At 38.7% G+C, this 16,960-nt stretch overlaps 1 protein-coding gene across 2 annotated transcripts in view; it reads left to right on the plus strand.

Moving 5' to 3' along the window:
* The first annotated feature begins 9,372 nt into the window (after positions 1-9,372).
* The window catches only part of TBC1D15 (TBC1 domain family member 15), a 60,475-nt gene continuing 52,887 nt past the window's right edge, over positions 9,373-16,960 (plus strand). For both annotated transcript variants that reach the window (XM_010988217.3, XM_010988218.3), the window contains exon 1: positions 9,373-9,465. In XM_010988217.3, coding sequence (XP_010986519.3) covers positions 9,436-9,465 — 30 coding nt within the window. In that variant the 5' untranslated portion in view covers positions 9,373-9,435. The remainder of the gene's footprint in view (positions 9,466-16,960) is intronic.

Raw genomic sequence — 16,960 nt, forward strand, 5'->3', positions numbered from 1 at the left:
TTTTATTTTTCTTTTTAGTTTTTTTTATTGTTGTTGTTTTGGTTTTATTTCCTATATGTCTTTTCTTAATGTTTAGTACTGACTCAAGGTTGGAGGGATGAAGTAAGGGAAAGGATACTAATTACAGATGCATATGCTGTGTGTAGGGAGCATTTGCATATGATGCTTTAACAGCTTTTGTAGAGAAATATACTCCCTCAGACTTTGGATGGAGTAGTAGACTGTTATTTTCAAGGGTTCAATTTATGCAAATACTTGAATTTGCTAGTTTTGTTTCCCATTAGCTTTATCAGTATGAATGAGAAATACTGTAGATTCATATCAATATAATTTAAATGATTATTACATTGATAGTCCTTTTTCTCCTCAAATAGCTTATAAAGTTCCTGTTTTCTCTCTTCATTTTATAAATAGTTTTTAAAAAAGCACTTAACAACATAAAGCTTCATGACACATTAAAGGAGAGAAAAATGTGAGCGGGTAAGCAATGAAGCTGAGAAGGAAAACATTTGATACTGGGTAATATGTGCCTGGATAGGAGAAAACAAAAATACCTCCTCAGGCTTCAACAATAACTCCATTTCTCAATAGTTAGCTATGTTATGATTCCAAAATAAATGGAAACATTTTATGAATAATCAGCAGTTTGAGAAGCTATTTTTTGTTATTTGCCTAACAGGTCTTTCATTTCCAAAGCATCATAGAATCCGAAAAAAAAAATATATGGTATGTACAGGCTATCAGTGAGATAGAAATGACTGACACTCAAAAACCCCTTGTATATAACCATGCCTCGGGTTTGAAGTTTTTGTTTCTTATTTTTTCAATAGCTCTTTATTGCTTCTCTAGCTCACTGCTACAATTCTATTAGTAGAAACTCTTTTGTCTATTACACCTCTGATGAAGAACAGTGGAGAAGCCTTCCAGGAGAAAGACTCATATCCTGGTTGATTCTTAAAGGCTGAGGAGCCATGTCCTAGTTGAAACGTGCATGTTTGGGTGTAGAAAGCAGAGTATGCCAGGCTGATGGGACCTCGTCAATGAACGAGCAAACAGTGTGGGGTTCAGAGAACCATAAAGAGTCTGGGGTCACTAGATTACAAAGTTCTGCAGGGAATGGTGGAAAACTGGCTGAAGAGTTAAGCCAAGGAAGGAGCCTGAATTTCATCTCATCAATGTAGATAAAAAATTAGTGAATGATTTATGCAGTTAATGACATTGTGATTTAGAAAAGGAAAAGTAAAGATTAAGATCACTGTGCTTCATAGTGGGGGAAAGGATTAGAAGGGAACAATATTTTTCAGCAGGGAGGACAAGGAAGCTACTTCAATCATTCATGAGGGAGGTGACAGTGGCCTTAGATATAATGGATAACCATGGAGCTATTACTTGTCAGTTGCTTTAAGGTTTAAATAAATTTTTCAATCCCAGCTATACAGACATACGGTCTTGCAGACGTATAGGCTGTCTATGTGTCTTTTTCTTTCCTAACTGCTTTCTGGAATTGAGAGCCATATACTTCGGGGCTCTCCTACATTCGCAGAGCTGTACTAATTTAAGAATGAGAATGAGATCCAATTCTGGCCAATATGATTTGAAAGAGATCTTTTCAATAGCCTTAAAAAAGGAGCCCATGAACGAAAATTTCTTTCTTCTGGTCTTTGCCTGGTGTTGTAGAAGGATGTGATTAATGGGGCTGCGGCAGCCATTTTGAGATCGAGTGGACAGTTTTAGGACAAAAGCCAACACTCTGGAAATGGAAGAGCAGAAATACAGCAAGAGGCTGGGTATGTGATGACCATGTTGAGGTGGTGAGTTAATCCACCCAGAAACTGCCCTATCTTTTGAATGTTTGCTGTGGGAGACAAACAAAATCCACTTATTTAATACATTTTTGTTGGGATTGTTTGCTACTTGCAGCCAAAGTCATCCTAACTGATCTACACATGAAAATACATTACTGAACTTAAAAATATGTTCATACATATAAACTTTGGAAATTTGCAAAAAAATAAAAATTACAGGGAGTTTCCACATACCTTTTACCCAGTTTTTCTAATGACAATATTTTATATAACTATAGTACAATGCCAAAACCAGGAAGCTGACATTGGAACAATCCACAGAATTTCTCAGATTTTACCAGCTTTACATGCACTTATTTGTAAGTGTGTGTGTGTAGTGAGAAGAGTATGAGGTTTTATCACACGTGTAGATTCACAGAACTATCACTGTGATCAAGATACAGAACTGTTCCATCATTGTGCTAGCCCTTTATAGCCACTCCTACCTCTTTTCCCTTCCTCCCAATCTCCAACCCCTGAGAATACTAATCTGTTCTCTATAGCTATAATTTTGCTACTTCAAGAATATTACATAACTAGAACCATGTAGCATGTAACCATTTGGGATTGATAGTTTTTCACTCCGCACAATTCTCTTGATCTATTGCATGTATTAATAGTTCATTCGTTTTTATTGCTGCACAGTGTCCCATGGTATGGGTATAGCTCAGTTTGTTTAATCATTCATCTGTCAAGGGACGTTTGGGTTGTTTCCAGCTTTGGCTATTACAAATAAGGCTTCCATGAATATTAATGTACAGTTTTTTGTATGTACATTTTATTCCCCTGGGATAAATGCCCAAGGGTACAATTTATGGGTCATAAGGTAAGCGTATGTTTAGTTTTATAAGAAACTGCCACAATATTTTTCCAGAGTGGCTGTACCATTTTATACTCCCACTAACAATGTATTAGTGATCCAGTTTCTCCATGTCCTTACAAGGATTTTGTGTTACTGCTATTTTTTTATTTTAGCCATTCTATTGTTATTTTATTTATTTATTTTTAGGGGGGAGTTTATTAGGTTTACTTTTTTTTTTTTTTTAGAGGCGGTACTGGGGATTGAACCCAGGACCTTGCGTATGCTAAGCATGTGCTCTACCACTTAAGCTATACCCTCTCCTCCTATTTTAGCCATTCTAATAAGTAAGTAGTGATATCTTTTTGTGACTTTCGTTTGCATTCCCCTAATGACTAATGAAGTTGAACATCTTTTAGATGCTTATTTTGCCATCTTTATTATTGTCTTTAGTGAAATGTCTGTTTATGTCTGTGATAGGGAGAAAAATTGCCTCCCCAAATTATCATGCCATAATCCCTAGAAGCTGAAGAGTATGTTACTTTACACAACAAAGGTACTTTGCTGATGTGATTAAAGGTACGGACATTGAGATGGGGAGAGTGTCAAGAATTATCCAAGTGGGCTTAATCTAATCTTATGAGCCCCTTAGGTGGAGAAGCTTTCAAGGGGAGATGTGATTAAGGAAGAAAGATCAGAGATGCAGAGATTGCAGAAAGATGGAATATTGCTAGCTTTGAAGATGGAGTCAGGGGGGCTACGAGCCAAGGAATGCAGGTGACCGCTAGGCATGGAGAGGCAAGGAAATAGATTCTCCTCTACGAGCCTCCAGAAGTGGCTGTATTCAGCCCTGCTGATGCTCTGATCTTAGGCCAATCAGACCTGTGATGTCTAACTGTAAGAAAATAAAAATGTGGTTTTTCAGCAACTAAGTTTGTGGTCATTTGTTACAACAGCAATAGAAAAATAATGCAATCTCTTTTACCTATTTTCTAATTGGATTATTTGTCTCTTTAATGTTGAGTGTTGAGAGTTCTTTATACATTCTAGGTATTTCTCCTTTGGGATTTGTAGTTGGCAAATGTTTTACTCTGATCTGTAGCTTGTTTTTTCACTCTTTTCACAGTCTTTTGGAGAGCAAAAGTTTAAATTTGGTAAAGTCCAATTTATGGACTTTATGGATCATGATTTTGACGCCAAGTCTAAGAACTCTGCTTAACCCTAGATCTTGAATATTTCCATTTTTTTCAATTATTTAAACATTGTGGTAAAATAAACATAACATAAAATTTATCATTTCAGCCATTATAAAGGCACAATTCAGTGGCATTAAGTACCTTCACACTTTTGTGCAAACATCACTGCATCCATCTCATTATCCCAAACTAAAACTCTTCATCAGTTAAATGACTCCTATTCTCCCTCACCAGCCCCCACTCCTAGATCACTATTCTACCATCCGTTTCTATAAATTTGACTATTGTAGGCACCCCATATAAGCAGAATCATACGACATTTGCCATTTTGTGGCTGGCTTACTTTACTAAGCATAATGTTTCATTTTGTAGCATGTATCAGGATTTAATTGCTTTTTAAGACCAAATAATATTTCATTTTATGTATGTATGACATTTTGTTTAGCCATTCACCTGCTGATGGATTTTTGGGTTGTTTCAATCTTTTTGCTATTGTGAATACTGCTGCTATGAATATTGGCATGCAAATACCCGTCTCTGCTTTCAACTATCCTGTAAACAGATCTAGAAGTGAAATTGCTGGATCATAGGGCAATTCTGCTTAATTTTCTGAGGAACTGCCATTCTGTTTTCCACAGTGGCTGCACCATTTCACAGAAATGCCCTCAAGATTCTTCTTTGCATTGTACCCGTGTTTGTTTCCCATCTTCAGGATTCCACATGTTCTTCTCATGTAATTAACTGCCCTGTTTCAGTGTCACATAGCCTCCACTTGCTTCCTGAGATAGGGTAAGAGATACAATTTTTGTGAACTTGCATGTCTGAAAATGAATTTTTTTGTTCTCACACTTGACTGAGTCCTTGGTTGGGTATAACATTCTAGGTAGAAAATATTTTCAAAAGGTTTATGCCACTGCCCCACATATTCCAGTGCTTTTACTGGCCAGTACAAAGATGGTATCTATTCTTGTCCTTTTCATGTAACACTTTGTTTTTCTCTGTGCAAGTTTTTACAATCTTCTTTTTTTTAAACTTTTTTTTATTGATTTATAATCATTTTACAATGTTGTGTGAAATTCCAGTGTAGAGCACAATTTTTCAGTTATGCATGAATATATATATATTCACTATCACATTTTTTTTCTCTGTGAGCTACCATAAGATCTTGTGTATATTTCCCTGTGCTATACAATCTTCTTTTGATTCCCATTGTTCTGAAATGTCACAATTCTGTCTCTTTCTGTTGGTCTTTTCCTTCCACTATGCTGGGCACTTGGTGGGCTGATTCAGTTTGAAAATGCACATCGGGTATTTCTGGGAAAAAGTTTTTGAATTATTTTGTTTAATAATTTCCTCTCCTCCATATTCTCTGCTGTCTCCTTTATTTGGATTTTACATATCCTGTTCTAATCCACTAATTTTCTTAACTTTTCTCTTAATTCCATAGCTTTGTCTTTTTGTTCTAATTTCTGGAATATTTCCATTTATGGATTTTTCTCATTTATGTTATATTTTTCATTTCTAAGATCTCATTTTGATTCTCTAACTATTTCTCTACATGGCCTTTATTCTTGTTTCATGGATGCAAAGTCTTCTCTAATATCTCTAAAGGTATTTATTGTAATTAAAATATTTTCTTCTACTCTCTGCATGGTCTGTCTTGAATTGCTTGTTTATTTGTTTGTTCATTTTGGTGTCTGCCTTTCAGCTTAAAGGTTTTGTTCAAATGTGGAGTGATTCATGGTCATCTGTTCATATTTAAGAGACCAGAACCAAAAGCTGATTGGAAGTTTTATGTATAGAGGTGGGGCTTGTTCATTTTTGCTCTTCATGGTAGAATGATGTGGTTGGGTCATTTCAACAGATCCCCAGCTGTCAGTACCCATAGGTCTGATTTCTTCAGTTGGTCAGTTTATCCTGTGAGAACTCCTGCGATCCCTTGGCTATCAGCAAAGTCGATGCTTTCTTCATGGCACTACCTTGTATAGTTAAGCACTAAAACAAAGGTTTTAGTCTGACTGTTCTAAGAGTTCAGGCAAGGTAGAGATCAATGAGTGGTGGCAAAGTTGGGGTAATCTTAATAAATGATGTGTGACATAGGATAAGCCCTGAAACATAGATAGGTTAGCTAAAAACCAAGGCGGGAGAGAATCAAATTGAGTAGTTAATTAAATGCTTTAGTTTACAGAGGGGAGTGGAGTGATCACTTTCAGATGATGGTGTAGCACAGCTGACTGAGACACGTATCTCTGATGAAGTCTCTGTTTAGCCATAAAGCAGCTTGTGAATTTGGCAAACCATTAATCTCCAAGACTCAATTTCCTCAACTGGAAAGCCTGGGAAACTATCTCTAAAGTCCCGCCCAGGTCTCTTTAAGGTACTTCTTAGGATTCTTTTGCATCATACGACTTTTTGAGTGATAAATCATAATTAGTGAATAGCTATGTAATTCATAGCAGTGAACTTAGGAAGTATAAAATTACTCACTTCCGTGAAAAGAGTAATTTTGTTTTAAGTTATAGGGAGCTTAATGACTTTATTTACATTAAATATATGTGCATGCTACTTAAAAAAAAACTCGTCCACTTTTTATATGTAAGTGTACTGTGATTTTTTTCCTTCTACTATAGTAAAAACCTAAAACATGAAACAAATTACATTGAAATCCTGAACTTTTTTCTTCCCTTTGCATACAGACAGAGGATATCATTAAAAAAGGAAAATGGTCTCTTTCCTCGTGGATGTAAAATATAACTGTGTCATTTCTAAATAGGGAATTAGTTGACATTAATTCGTTAGACAAACCCTTATTCAGTGTCTACTAGGGGTCAGGCATTTGTGCCTGGTGTGGTGATCACCTAGAAAGGGGAGGAAGGCAGTTTAGTAAACTACCAAGTATTTTACAGTATGATATCACGGAAGTGCAGAAAGGAGTCTCTATAACTGATATCTGCTTGCTTGCTAAGCAGTTACTCCCCCTTTTTTCTTTCTGGAATGGTTCCTGGATTTTTCTCTAAGCATTACCCTCCCTCTCATTCCATGTACTTTTACTGGAGCTGTGGGCATATGATTGAAATCTAACCAATCAGAACATCATATACATTGGGCCACAGTGATTGGCTCAGCAATGGTTCCATGATCCAAGCCAAGCCAATCTGCTACAGTCAGAAGCAATCTTGGAACACAGTATGGAACATTAAGGGAACAGCAGTTATTTGGCTATGGTTGGAGGACTGGGTATAAATTGGGAAGATAAAGCTAAAATGGTAGGCAGGAATAATTAATGAAGGACCTTCCATGCTGTGTTGGAAAATTTGGAAATTTTCCTGAACAGATGGGGAGTCACTAAGGGATTTTAAGCAGGGAGTTCATATGATCATATAGAAAGATTAATCTAGTAGGAATATGAAGGATGGGATAGGGGGAAGATGAAGCAGAAAGCAAGAGTACGAATTAAAATGCCACAGTAGTTGTCCAAACCAGAGGTAAGAAGAGACATAACGCAGATGTTTCCCACGACCTCTCCAGAAGACACAACAGAAAGGGGCAACACGATGGCAGCACTTCCGTGGAGAAACTGTTCTGACTGCATTTCTGGGTCAGCAAATGGCAGTAATTTCAGAGAACAAAAGCAAAACTTAAGTTTAAGACCGTGCTTCTCAAAGTTTACCATGCATACAAATCACCTGAGATCTTGCTAAAAATACAGATTTTGATTCAGTAGTTCTAGGGTGGGACCTGGGCTTCTTCATTTCTAACAAGCTCCCAGGTGATGGTGGTAATGCTGGTCTACACCTAACACTTTGCATAGTAAAGATTTAGGATTTTTTTGAGGTGAGGGTGGGTCATTCAAGTGAAAAGGTCCAGCGGGCAGTAGTTGCAGGCTCTAGACTTTAGGAAAGAAAGACAGACTTGGGCTGGAGATATTTCATAGTCATCAGCACACAGAAGATGGTGATACTAGAATATGAAAATAATGGCCCAGGAATGGTGTTTGGGAGAAAGACAAAGGAAGTCTAAGGATGGCCTATGGGTAGGCACCAGCATTTAAAGGGCAGTTAAAGGATGAGGCTTAAGAATATGAAGAAGTAGCAGATGAACATAGGGTGCCAAATTTTCACTAAGAAGCCTTTAATTCCCAAGCTCACTATATAAATAACAGCTACCATTTATTATTTTAGTCCCAGCACTGTACTAAGGGCTTCAACTGTTCTCCAAAACACAGGACATAAGAAATTTCATTAATTTTTTTCTCTAACCACACCTTATTGTTGTGAGCTGGTGGAAACTTTAATCTGGGTCATTATTAGGGCTCTAAACACCACAACCAGGATTGCATGAAAGTTCTGGAAGTCTCAGTCAAGAACATTTGGGGAAGGCCCTGAAGTCTCCACTCAACATTGGTTACGGCTAATTTGCTCATTTCTCCAGCTCCCTTATCCTTTGAAAGTGAGCTGATTTCTCAATTGATTGCCAAGCTTGGGCATGGGGTCTCGGCCATGGTTCGAACCTCTGATGCAGCCTCCCTAGTAGTACTACACAGCCATTTGTGTCTTGCCCTCCCTCAACCATTATGTTCCCAAATAGTCACGGAACCCATAACCCTCCTTCCCTTCGGCTGCTACTTATTCAGTCAACCTCAAAAGCCTCTAACCTCTCTCCATTGTGTGGAGAAGTACCTCAATGGGCACAGGTGTTTGGCATAAGGGGACTTTTTATTCTGCCTTGGGGCTAGGGCAGATCCTCTGTCAGAGTCATCAGGGGAAGTATCCAATCATTCCCCGGGATTTTTTCACAGCAGCGAGAACAAAACATTATCATCTCAGTATCTCAACAAATTCTCTTACTACATACGCATTGTCTCATGAGATCTGTACAACCATTCCAAGGGTAATTCTCATTTCACATCCTGAGGCTTGGATGAATTTAGAAACTTGTTCCCATTCACACGGCTATTAAGCAACTGGGTAGTAGCTCTGAGCTATGTACGTTGGACTCCGGGCGTGGTATTATTGCAGTTCCTATCAAAATGCCTTGTTCATGGTCATGTGGGAGTGGCAGTTACCAGACTCAACTTCAGAAACTTCACATACAGAGGCGAAAAGTCCGTGTGTGTGCCTCGGCTAGAGGACTGGAATTCCTTCCGCCTTCATCACAGCTCTATCTCAATGTTACTGATGGGAACCCGAGGCTGAAGGTGGAAGAGGCTTGCCTGTGGCCACAAAGCCAAGACCAGGTCGGCTGAGCCCCTATATGGTGTCCTTTCCATCATTACTGCGAAGGGGCCTGCGAAAGGCCCAGAAACTCGCCCCCAGGAAAACCCCTAATCAAAATCCCTTCCACGTAAGTACCCTCCGAGGAAAATAAACTGGCACATGCGCAGTACGCACCAGAGACTCTACCCAAGCGGCCTCCGAGCCCTACTCAGCGCGCATGCGTCCGGCCGCTCCTCTCGCCCCGCCCCTTCACTCCTCGCAGTTCCCGCCATTCCCCGCCCCTTTCCCGCCCGGATATCTGCTTAGTTTCGCCGGATGTTGTTGTGAGTCGGAGAGACACGTGAGGCTCTGCTACGTCATCATAGGCACGCGTAGGAAACATGGCGGCGGCGGGTGTTGTGAGCGGGAAGGTAAGTAACGGCCCGGGGGAACATCGCTGCTTTTCACTGGCACGGGGCTGCTTTTGCTGCTTGGAGGCTGAGCGGGGAGGGACGCGGGGGCCTTTCTGTGTCAGGAACAGCCTGTGGAGGATGTAGGAGAAGATGACTAGATGGTGTCACTGTGTTCTCGAGAATGCCGGCTCAGCCCTGGAATTAAGAGACACGGCTCCTACTCCAAGGCCAGCTAGGCCTCTTCGCTGTTCTGGTCTGCTTTGCCTCAGGGCGAGGGGCTTTTATTTGTATTACCTTTTCTAAGGGACAGGTGGTTGCCCAGTTCCTTTCTTTTAGTGGATCGTTTTTTCCCCTCCCCGACTCTAGTTCTTTATGTCAGCTGTTCAGACCCCAGCGTCTTTTCTCTCTTCCTTTGAGGTGTTAATGTAACTTGCCTCTGCTTACCTCTGCTTCACTCTGGTGAAGGCATCTTTTCCCCCTTTGGGAGGAGCTGAAAACAGGTGCTTTGCTGCTTTGCATTTAGGAGAAGAGTATGTTGGATCCATTTTACCAGATTGCCGATTTGGATGGTGCTTGTGAGCAGCAAGGCATGTTTCCAATTGGAGAGCTGGAGATTTACACCATACCACGCTTATCTAGGGAGGCGTTAGTTAGGGTATTTATTTCCCAGACGTCTCTGTGATGTTCCCGTGGGAGGACCTGTGGTGGCGACTTATGGAAGTGGTCATTGAGGCCCTCGTAGTTCGTTGGGAACTAGGATTAGGTCCAGAGGATATTTTGTTACATAGTGCTTAATCACGTTCGTAGGGCATATCTTTATGCCTGTTTTAGGACTATCATGGCATGCCACTGGCAGCATTTCCCATTGCAGGAGTATTTCGTAATTAGTTCGGTCGGGTAATGACTCATCTAACACTGTATATTTTCGCATATAGCTTCCTCTGTTCCTTGTGTTTCACTCATTTTCTCTATGCTGCCATCCCTATCCCAGTTTGAATTATTTGACAGCGTTTGTGCTTTAGTGTATGGACTACCAGACTAGGGGGCAGAATAGCACATTGCTGTTACTATGATGTGTGACCTTGGGAAACTGAGCAAGCATCTCTTCTCTGTCCTTCACGTTCTTTATCTCCAGAATGGATGTCAGTCATTATTTCAGTTATTAGGATTCCGTGAAATAATAAAAGCATTAAAAAAAAACCCCCCACATACTTCTATGTACTGGCTATTTAAAGTGATGGGTTGGTCATTGTTTTTGGATTATTCACGCTCTTTCGTTGTCTTGTTAGTTTTTGTCTTCAGGGTGGATGCTGATCTCCCTACTTATTAGTTCACTACATATTTTAAGGTTATCTTGTTTGATTTTCTACTTGGAGTGATCCAATTTAGGACTTTCCAAGGAGGGATCCCTTCTTTTTGAACTACACTTCCCTCTTTCCGATGTGGATTGATTTTGATAGAACCCTTGAGATGATGAAGCAGCGTTATGAAATACAAGACTCTTCTCACTCTTCTTCTAGCCACTACCTTTCATAATCTGACCTCTTAAAGTTAGTCTTTTATTTCTCAACTCTGCTTCATCACCTCATTTATAAACACTCATCACAAATTTACACCTGTTCCCATCTCTCCACCTGTTTTCCATATCAAAAACTTCCCCTCTCCCACATAATTCTGGGATGACCAGCAAAACCCACTTATTCTTGCCTCAGCAAGTTAAGATCTAGTTTAATGGTCTCATCGTTCACCTGGTTGCTTGTAAAACAAACTTGGAGATGCCCATTTCTATAACAGTGTCTAATGAATAACCAAGTCTTACCAGGTTTACCTTAAAGAGGTATCTTAAATTTGCTGCATTCCCTTAATTCTCAGTGCTTGCTTAGTTCACTCAGGCATTTAGTCTTGAATTCTTGGCTGCTTTTCTCCTTGTCTGCAGTCTCTACCCACGGTTCCCTCTCTACACAATCTTTGGGGTTATTTTCTAATGCACAGATCTGATTGTCTTTTGCTTTAAAAAACAACAAAAAAATAATTTTATTATTGTCACCATTAAGGTAATACTCAAGGCTGGTTAACATGGCATAAAAAGCTATGTTGCTTTTCTGTCTTTATCTTTGCTTCCCTACTTCCCAGTCTTGTTTCTTTGGGAAGGGGGAATAGGAGGAATAGCAAAGTACATAGACACACGCACACTCTCTCTCTGTATTTATTCCCTGCTCCCAACCCCAAAGGTTCAGCTAAGACCTGTCTAATTTAAAAAACTAGGGCAGTGGATGTTAACCAATGCTCACACAAATCACATGTGGTACTTTTAAAAAATGTAGGTGCAGGGCCACAACCCAGCTTTATTGAATCAGAACCTCTTGGTGCTGAGATCTAGGATGTAGAGTAACTTTCCTACCAAGTCTACTTTGCTTGCTTTGAACTTTGAGTGTAGGAAGTGATGGAGAGGGTGGAAGTTAATCTCTGTCATATGGAGAAGCAGTGTAAAATGACCATTAAGAGCTTGCACTCTGGAACCGAACTAGTTTCAAAACCTGACTGCACAATTACTAGTGACTTCAGTCAAATTACTTAACCTGTCTGTTTCCGTTTCCTTGTCCATAAATGGGGATGATAATAGTACCTGCTTTATGGGATTTTTAGGATTAATAAGTAAATGTATTAGAACAAAGCACAGCATGTAGTAGATGCTGTATTTTATTCATCATCTTAATTTCCCTGCAAATCTTTGGTTGGGTATAGCAGAATTTTAAAGATTTAGAATATGGTTTTTGGTTTCGGTGTGAACTTCATTTCTGAAATTGCCTCAGTTCTAATTTTCAGTGTTATTTTATGATTTGAAAAATACCTATTTTTAGAAGTCACATAGTTTTAATGAATGAAAAATCATCACAGTAGGACAGTAGTTCAGGAGATGGATTCTGATTGCTTGAGTTCAAAACCTAGCTCCACAGCTTATAGCTGTGTTACTTTGGGTGGATTTCTTAACTTTCTGTGCCCCTAGTTTTCGCATTTGTAAAAAGGGGGATAAGAATTGTTTTTCATCATGGAGTTATAGATGAGTAAATGAGTTAATATTTGCAAAGCACTTAGACTAATGCCTGGCATCAGTAAGTACTTAATAAATGTTAGCTGCTAAATAAATGTTAGCTGCTATTATTACTATTGTTAAAGAAGAGCTTTTAGACTCTTAAGGTTGTAAAGTTATTATTGATCTGGAAATAGTTGAATGTTTATTTTTGCTGCTGTTTTCTACAAAGAGATTAAGGCTGTTCACAAATATTAAAGCAGTATGATTATGTAAAATAGAGGAGGAAAGGAGACAAAAAGAAAGTAAAAGTAGATGGAAGTGGAAGTAGAATTATTAAATAAACTTTATACTTTAGTGGTCTACAGTTTTGCTATAAGGAACGTGATCAATTTTTAAGAATTGTAGGATCCACAGTAAAATAAAACCAAAAGCAAAGACCCCCCCAAACTAGTTTCTGAAGATTGGATCAAAGAGTGAAGTCTCCTGTAGATTCTTTATACTATGTACTATAATGAATTTGATTATATGGCATACTGTATCCTTTTGGTAAAAATCAAAACAAAACAGGACCGTACAATGTCCCTTAGTATGCTGATGGTTTTATGCCAATGACTAGTTAGGTAAATACCCAGTAAATACAGGCTACCAATTTGATATATTCGATTCTCTGATGATTTGACTGAATTCAAGGGTAGGTTGTTGTCAACATGAGTGAATGGATTCAGTGTTTCATACATGTGTATTGTTTTTCTTAGCTAAGCTTTTGAAAGTGGGCTTAAGTTGTGATATAAACAAACCCTAATTAATTCTTGGAGTTGATCTGTTCTTTGCTGCTATATATGTATGGAACCATATGTTTTAACAGTCAACCAAAAAGTGGGGGAAGAGTGACTTTCCCTTGTAAGTTTTTTATTTTGTGTTTTCCGAGCTGTAATCTTTTTTCCCTCCCATTTTATTGAGAAATAATTGACATGCATCACTGTATAAATTTAAGGCATACAGCATGATGGTTTGATTTACATATATTCTGAAATGATTACCACAGTAAGTTCAGGTAATATCCATTTTCTCATAGATCCTCTCGTGAATCTTGAGGGAACAGGGACACTGCCTGTAAAGGCTATCCTGCTTTAGGATAATTAATGGAAGGAGTTGAGTTAATGAAATGAGTTGACTTATCAAAGAGAAAGCAGGAGGAAAAAAGTTAAGTCCGAAATAGGTTTTGGCCTTATACCCAGAGCCTCTGATGGTTACAGTTTATTTTCATTCATTTATTCAACAAAGATTTATTAAGCACCTGATTTCTTCCAGCCACTATTTTAGGCATTCAGGATATATCAGATAGCTTCTTACCATGTAGATTACAGACTTCAGTTCTTCAGAAGGAAAACATTCATTAAAAACCACCCCCTTCCTTCCTTTTATGTAAGAAGTTCAATGTGAGTTTCAGGCCCTTGAAGTGGGTGATATTTTTAGAGAATGTTTTCTCAAGACTTGTAGACTGACTGACCTTCATGAGGGTAAGACCTGAAATGTTTCACCTGTATCTGGTATAGATTCTAGCACATAGTAGGTATTCTGTGAAGAGGAAAGAGCAAGAAAGTAGGAAAAATGAAGGGACTAGAATGAGAGAGATGGGTTCACTAATAATGCTCTTGTTTCGGAGTTAAAAACTCCTATTATATTTGCATTTCACGCTCGATCTGTGTTTTTACTGTGATTGTATTAAAATTTGGTTCTGTTGAAAATAACTTGAAACAACAGGGAAATCACCTTTTTTTTTTTTTTTTTTTAGATTTTTGATGGCATTCTTAATAAGACTTTATTTTGCAGCTAAATTTGGCCTTTTCCAGTTACTTTTAGATATGCCTATAGTCCCATGAAACCCTTAAGAAAGATTAATATTCTTAGTTTCTGGTAGATTTTTCTGGAGAATTTTCTTAGGTTAGATCTTGTAACATGGTAGTACCTTGCTGGTGTAGCATACAGTATGAGTATGTCTTCTTTATTTTTCTGGCATTCTTTAACGAACATTTGAGTACCTTCTGTCTGCTATTTATTCTTGACACAACACAGTAGTCTTCAATTTTAACAAGTTATTTCAATTTGTGAATTAGGGGGATGAATTCAGATGTTAAGGGTTTCCTTTGATGGGACATAGCTGTTGAGACTGAATGAAAAATTATAACCCAGCCTTTTAATTTTTGCTTTTTGGTGGAAGGAAATCCTTATGAAATCTATTTACTGTTTCTTGTGCAATCTACTGTGTACCTGTAGGCATTGGTGTAAGAGTAGTCTTTCATTTAATCCTTGTTATACCTCCCAGTACTACCCTCCTGCCTGACTTTGGCACACAAGCCCTTAAGAAGCAATGATGGTTCTGCTGCCTGCTCTTTGTTGAGAATTGAACCATCCTCAGTATCTCAGTATCTCTGTCTTCACTCTCAGAATTTTCTGTGGTTTGTTACTCTTAAAACCATCTATGTTCTACATAGAAAGAGGTACATTTCTTTGAGTTCCACAGTCATTACGATTAACGCGTCTCAAGTAAAATTCATTGTTTACTTTTCTTTCTTCTGTATTTTCTGTATCAGTGAATAACCTCATACACTCAGTTTTGTCCTTGAATCCTCTCCCTTCACCTCCCACATCTAATCAGTCATGAAGTCCTGTCATTTTGACCTTTTAAATATCTTACTAAGCCATCTGCCTGTCCTCACCCCACTGCAGTTGCCTTGGTTCAATCCACCGTGAATCGCTTCCTCCCTGAATTACTGCAGCTGTTCACTCTTGGCTCTGCAACCAGTGTGTTGGCTTAGAAAAGGCAAGTCTGACATGGTATTCGCCTGCTAGAACTTTCTAATGGCTTTCTAGTGGCAAAGAGTTGTCTCCAGGGTAAATTCCAAACTCCCAAATTCCTGAGCATGGCTTTAAAACGCTTTATGATTTGATCTGGTTTCTATTCTTGCCTCTAAACTCTTTTGCCGCTACCATCTGATTGAGGTTGCAGCCACGCACTGAACTACTGCTCTCTGTGCAGAACATACACCTTCTAGTTAAAGTTTTCATTCTTCAGGTCTCAGCCTGTATGTCACTCTAAAGTCTTCCTGATTTCTCATCCTGCCTGAACCCCTTACATCTAGGTTAGATACCGTTTTCTAGGACCTGTTGTGGCTGCCTGTTCATACCTCTATCATATATTGTAATTAGCTGTTTTCTTGTCCTAATCCCCAGATGGATTGTAACTGTTATGAAGGCAAAATCTTATTTTTTTTTATCTACAAGCTCATTTTGTGCCTGGCACATTGTAGGCACTCATTATGTATTTACTGAAGAAATAACTGAAACTGACATCTCATACAGGATCCTGTGCCTACTTCTGTCGCACTCTGCCATGACCGTTGATATACGGGACACGACTAGTTCAATCAGACACTTTTTACAATGTATGTTTTTCCACCAACACCTTTTATTCTCAGCATCTAGTTGGTGTTCAATAGATGTGTTGAGTTTATGAGTCAAGAAACTTCTAAATCAGATAAGGTGATATGAGGGTGATTGGAAGTATTTGGACAGGCTGTTACTTATGTCCTTTTGAAGGCCTTACTCGATGATATTTGCGGAGAGAAGGTGTAAAAGGATGTTCTAGGCGGAAGAATCAGAATGCATAAACACAAAAAGGCATAAGGCTTTGAGGGACAGGCGAGTTCAGAGTGGCCCAAGGCAGGAAGTATTGCAGAGTCTCAGGTGTTGCGTCGCTGTAGAGGTGAAGGGTGGAGTGAGAAGGATTTTAAGTTGAAATGTTGTACAGTCAGATGTACATTTTCTAGTGATCAATTTTGGCAGTGGTTACACATTACACACCTTACCCAGAATATTGGAAGGTGACTAGATTGGGGAAGAGAGACCAAAATGTTATTTTAGTAACCCAGGCTAGAAATGGTGGGGGGCCAGTGTCAGAGGTGAAGGTTTGGAGGATTTCGGAGATAGAATGGAGGTGGTGAGAGAGGTGTTTAGGAAAGTAGGTGGATGGAATGTCTTTGATAGAGTTGGGAATATCAGAAGAGCAGATTTAGGATAAAACATACTGAGTTTAAGATGCCTGTGGGTTATTCAAGTGGAGAAAACAAGTAGGTCAGGTGCTTTGATACTTGGGTGTGGAGCTCATTAGAATTTCTGAGCTTACACTGGCATTTTCTTGGGGATACCTTCTCTAACCAAAAGTTTAAATTATTTATATGCCAAATGGTTTTAAACAAACTGAATTTTTATAACTTTCTTGTTGTTAAATTTAACTTACACAGTTCATGGTTGCTAAAGTTCAAGAATGTATGTTGTGTGTGGTAGGTGTTAGATTTCCATGTTTTGACAGATTTAGGGCAAGAATTTTATGTCTAAGCTTTTAATAATAAATTTCAAATATTTGGGTTGAATGTTTTCATTCATCTTTAGGTTTTGAAAATAAAGATAATAATCATA

Source organism: Camelus dromedarius, chromosome 11 (genome assembly GCF_036321535.1).
Source record: "Camelus dromedarius isolate mCamDro1 chromosome 11, mCamDro1.pat, whole genome shotgun sequence".
NCBI lineage: Eukaryota > Metazoa > Chordata > Mammalia > Artiodactyla > Camelidae > Camelus > Camelus dromedarius.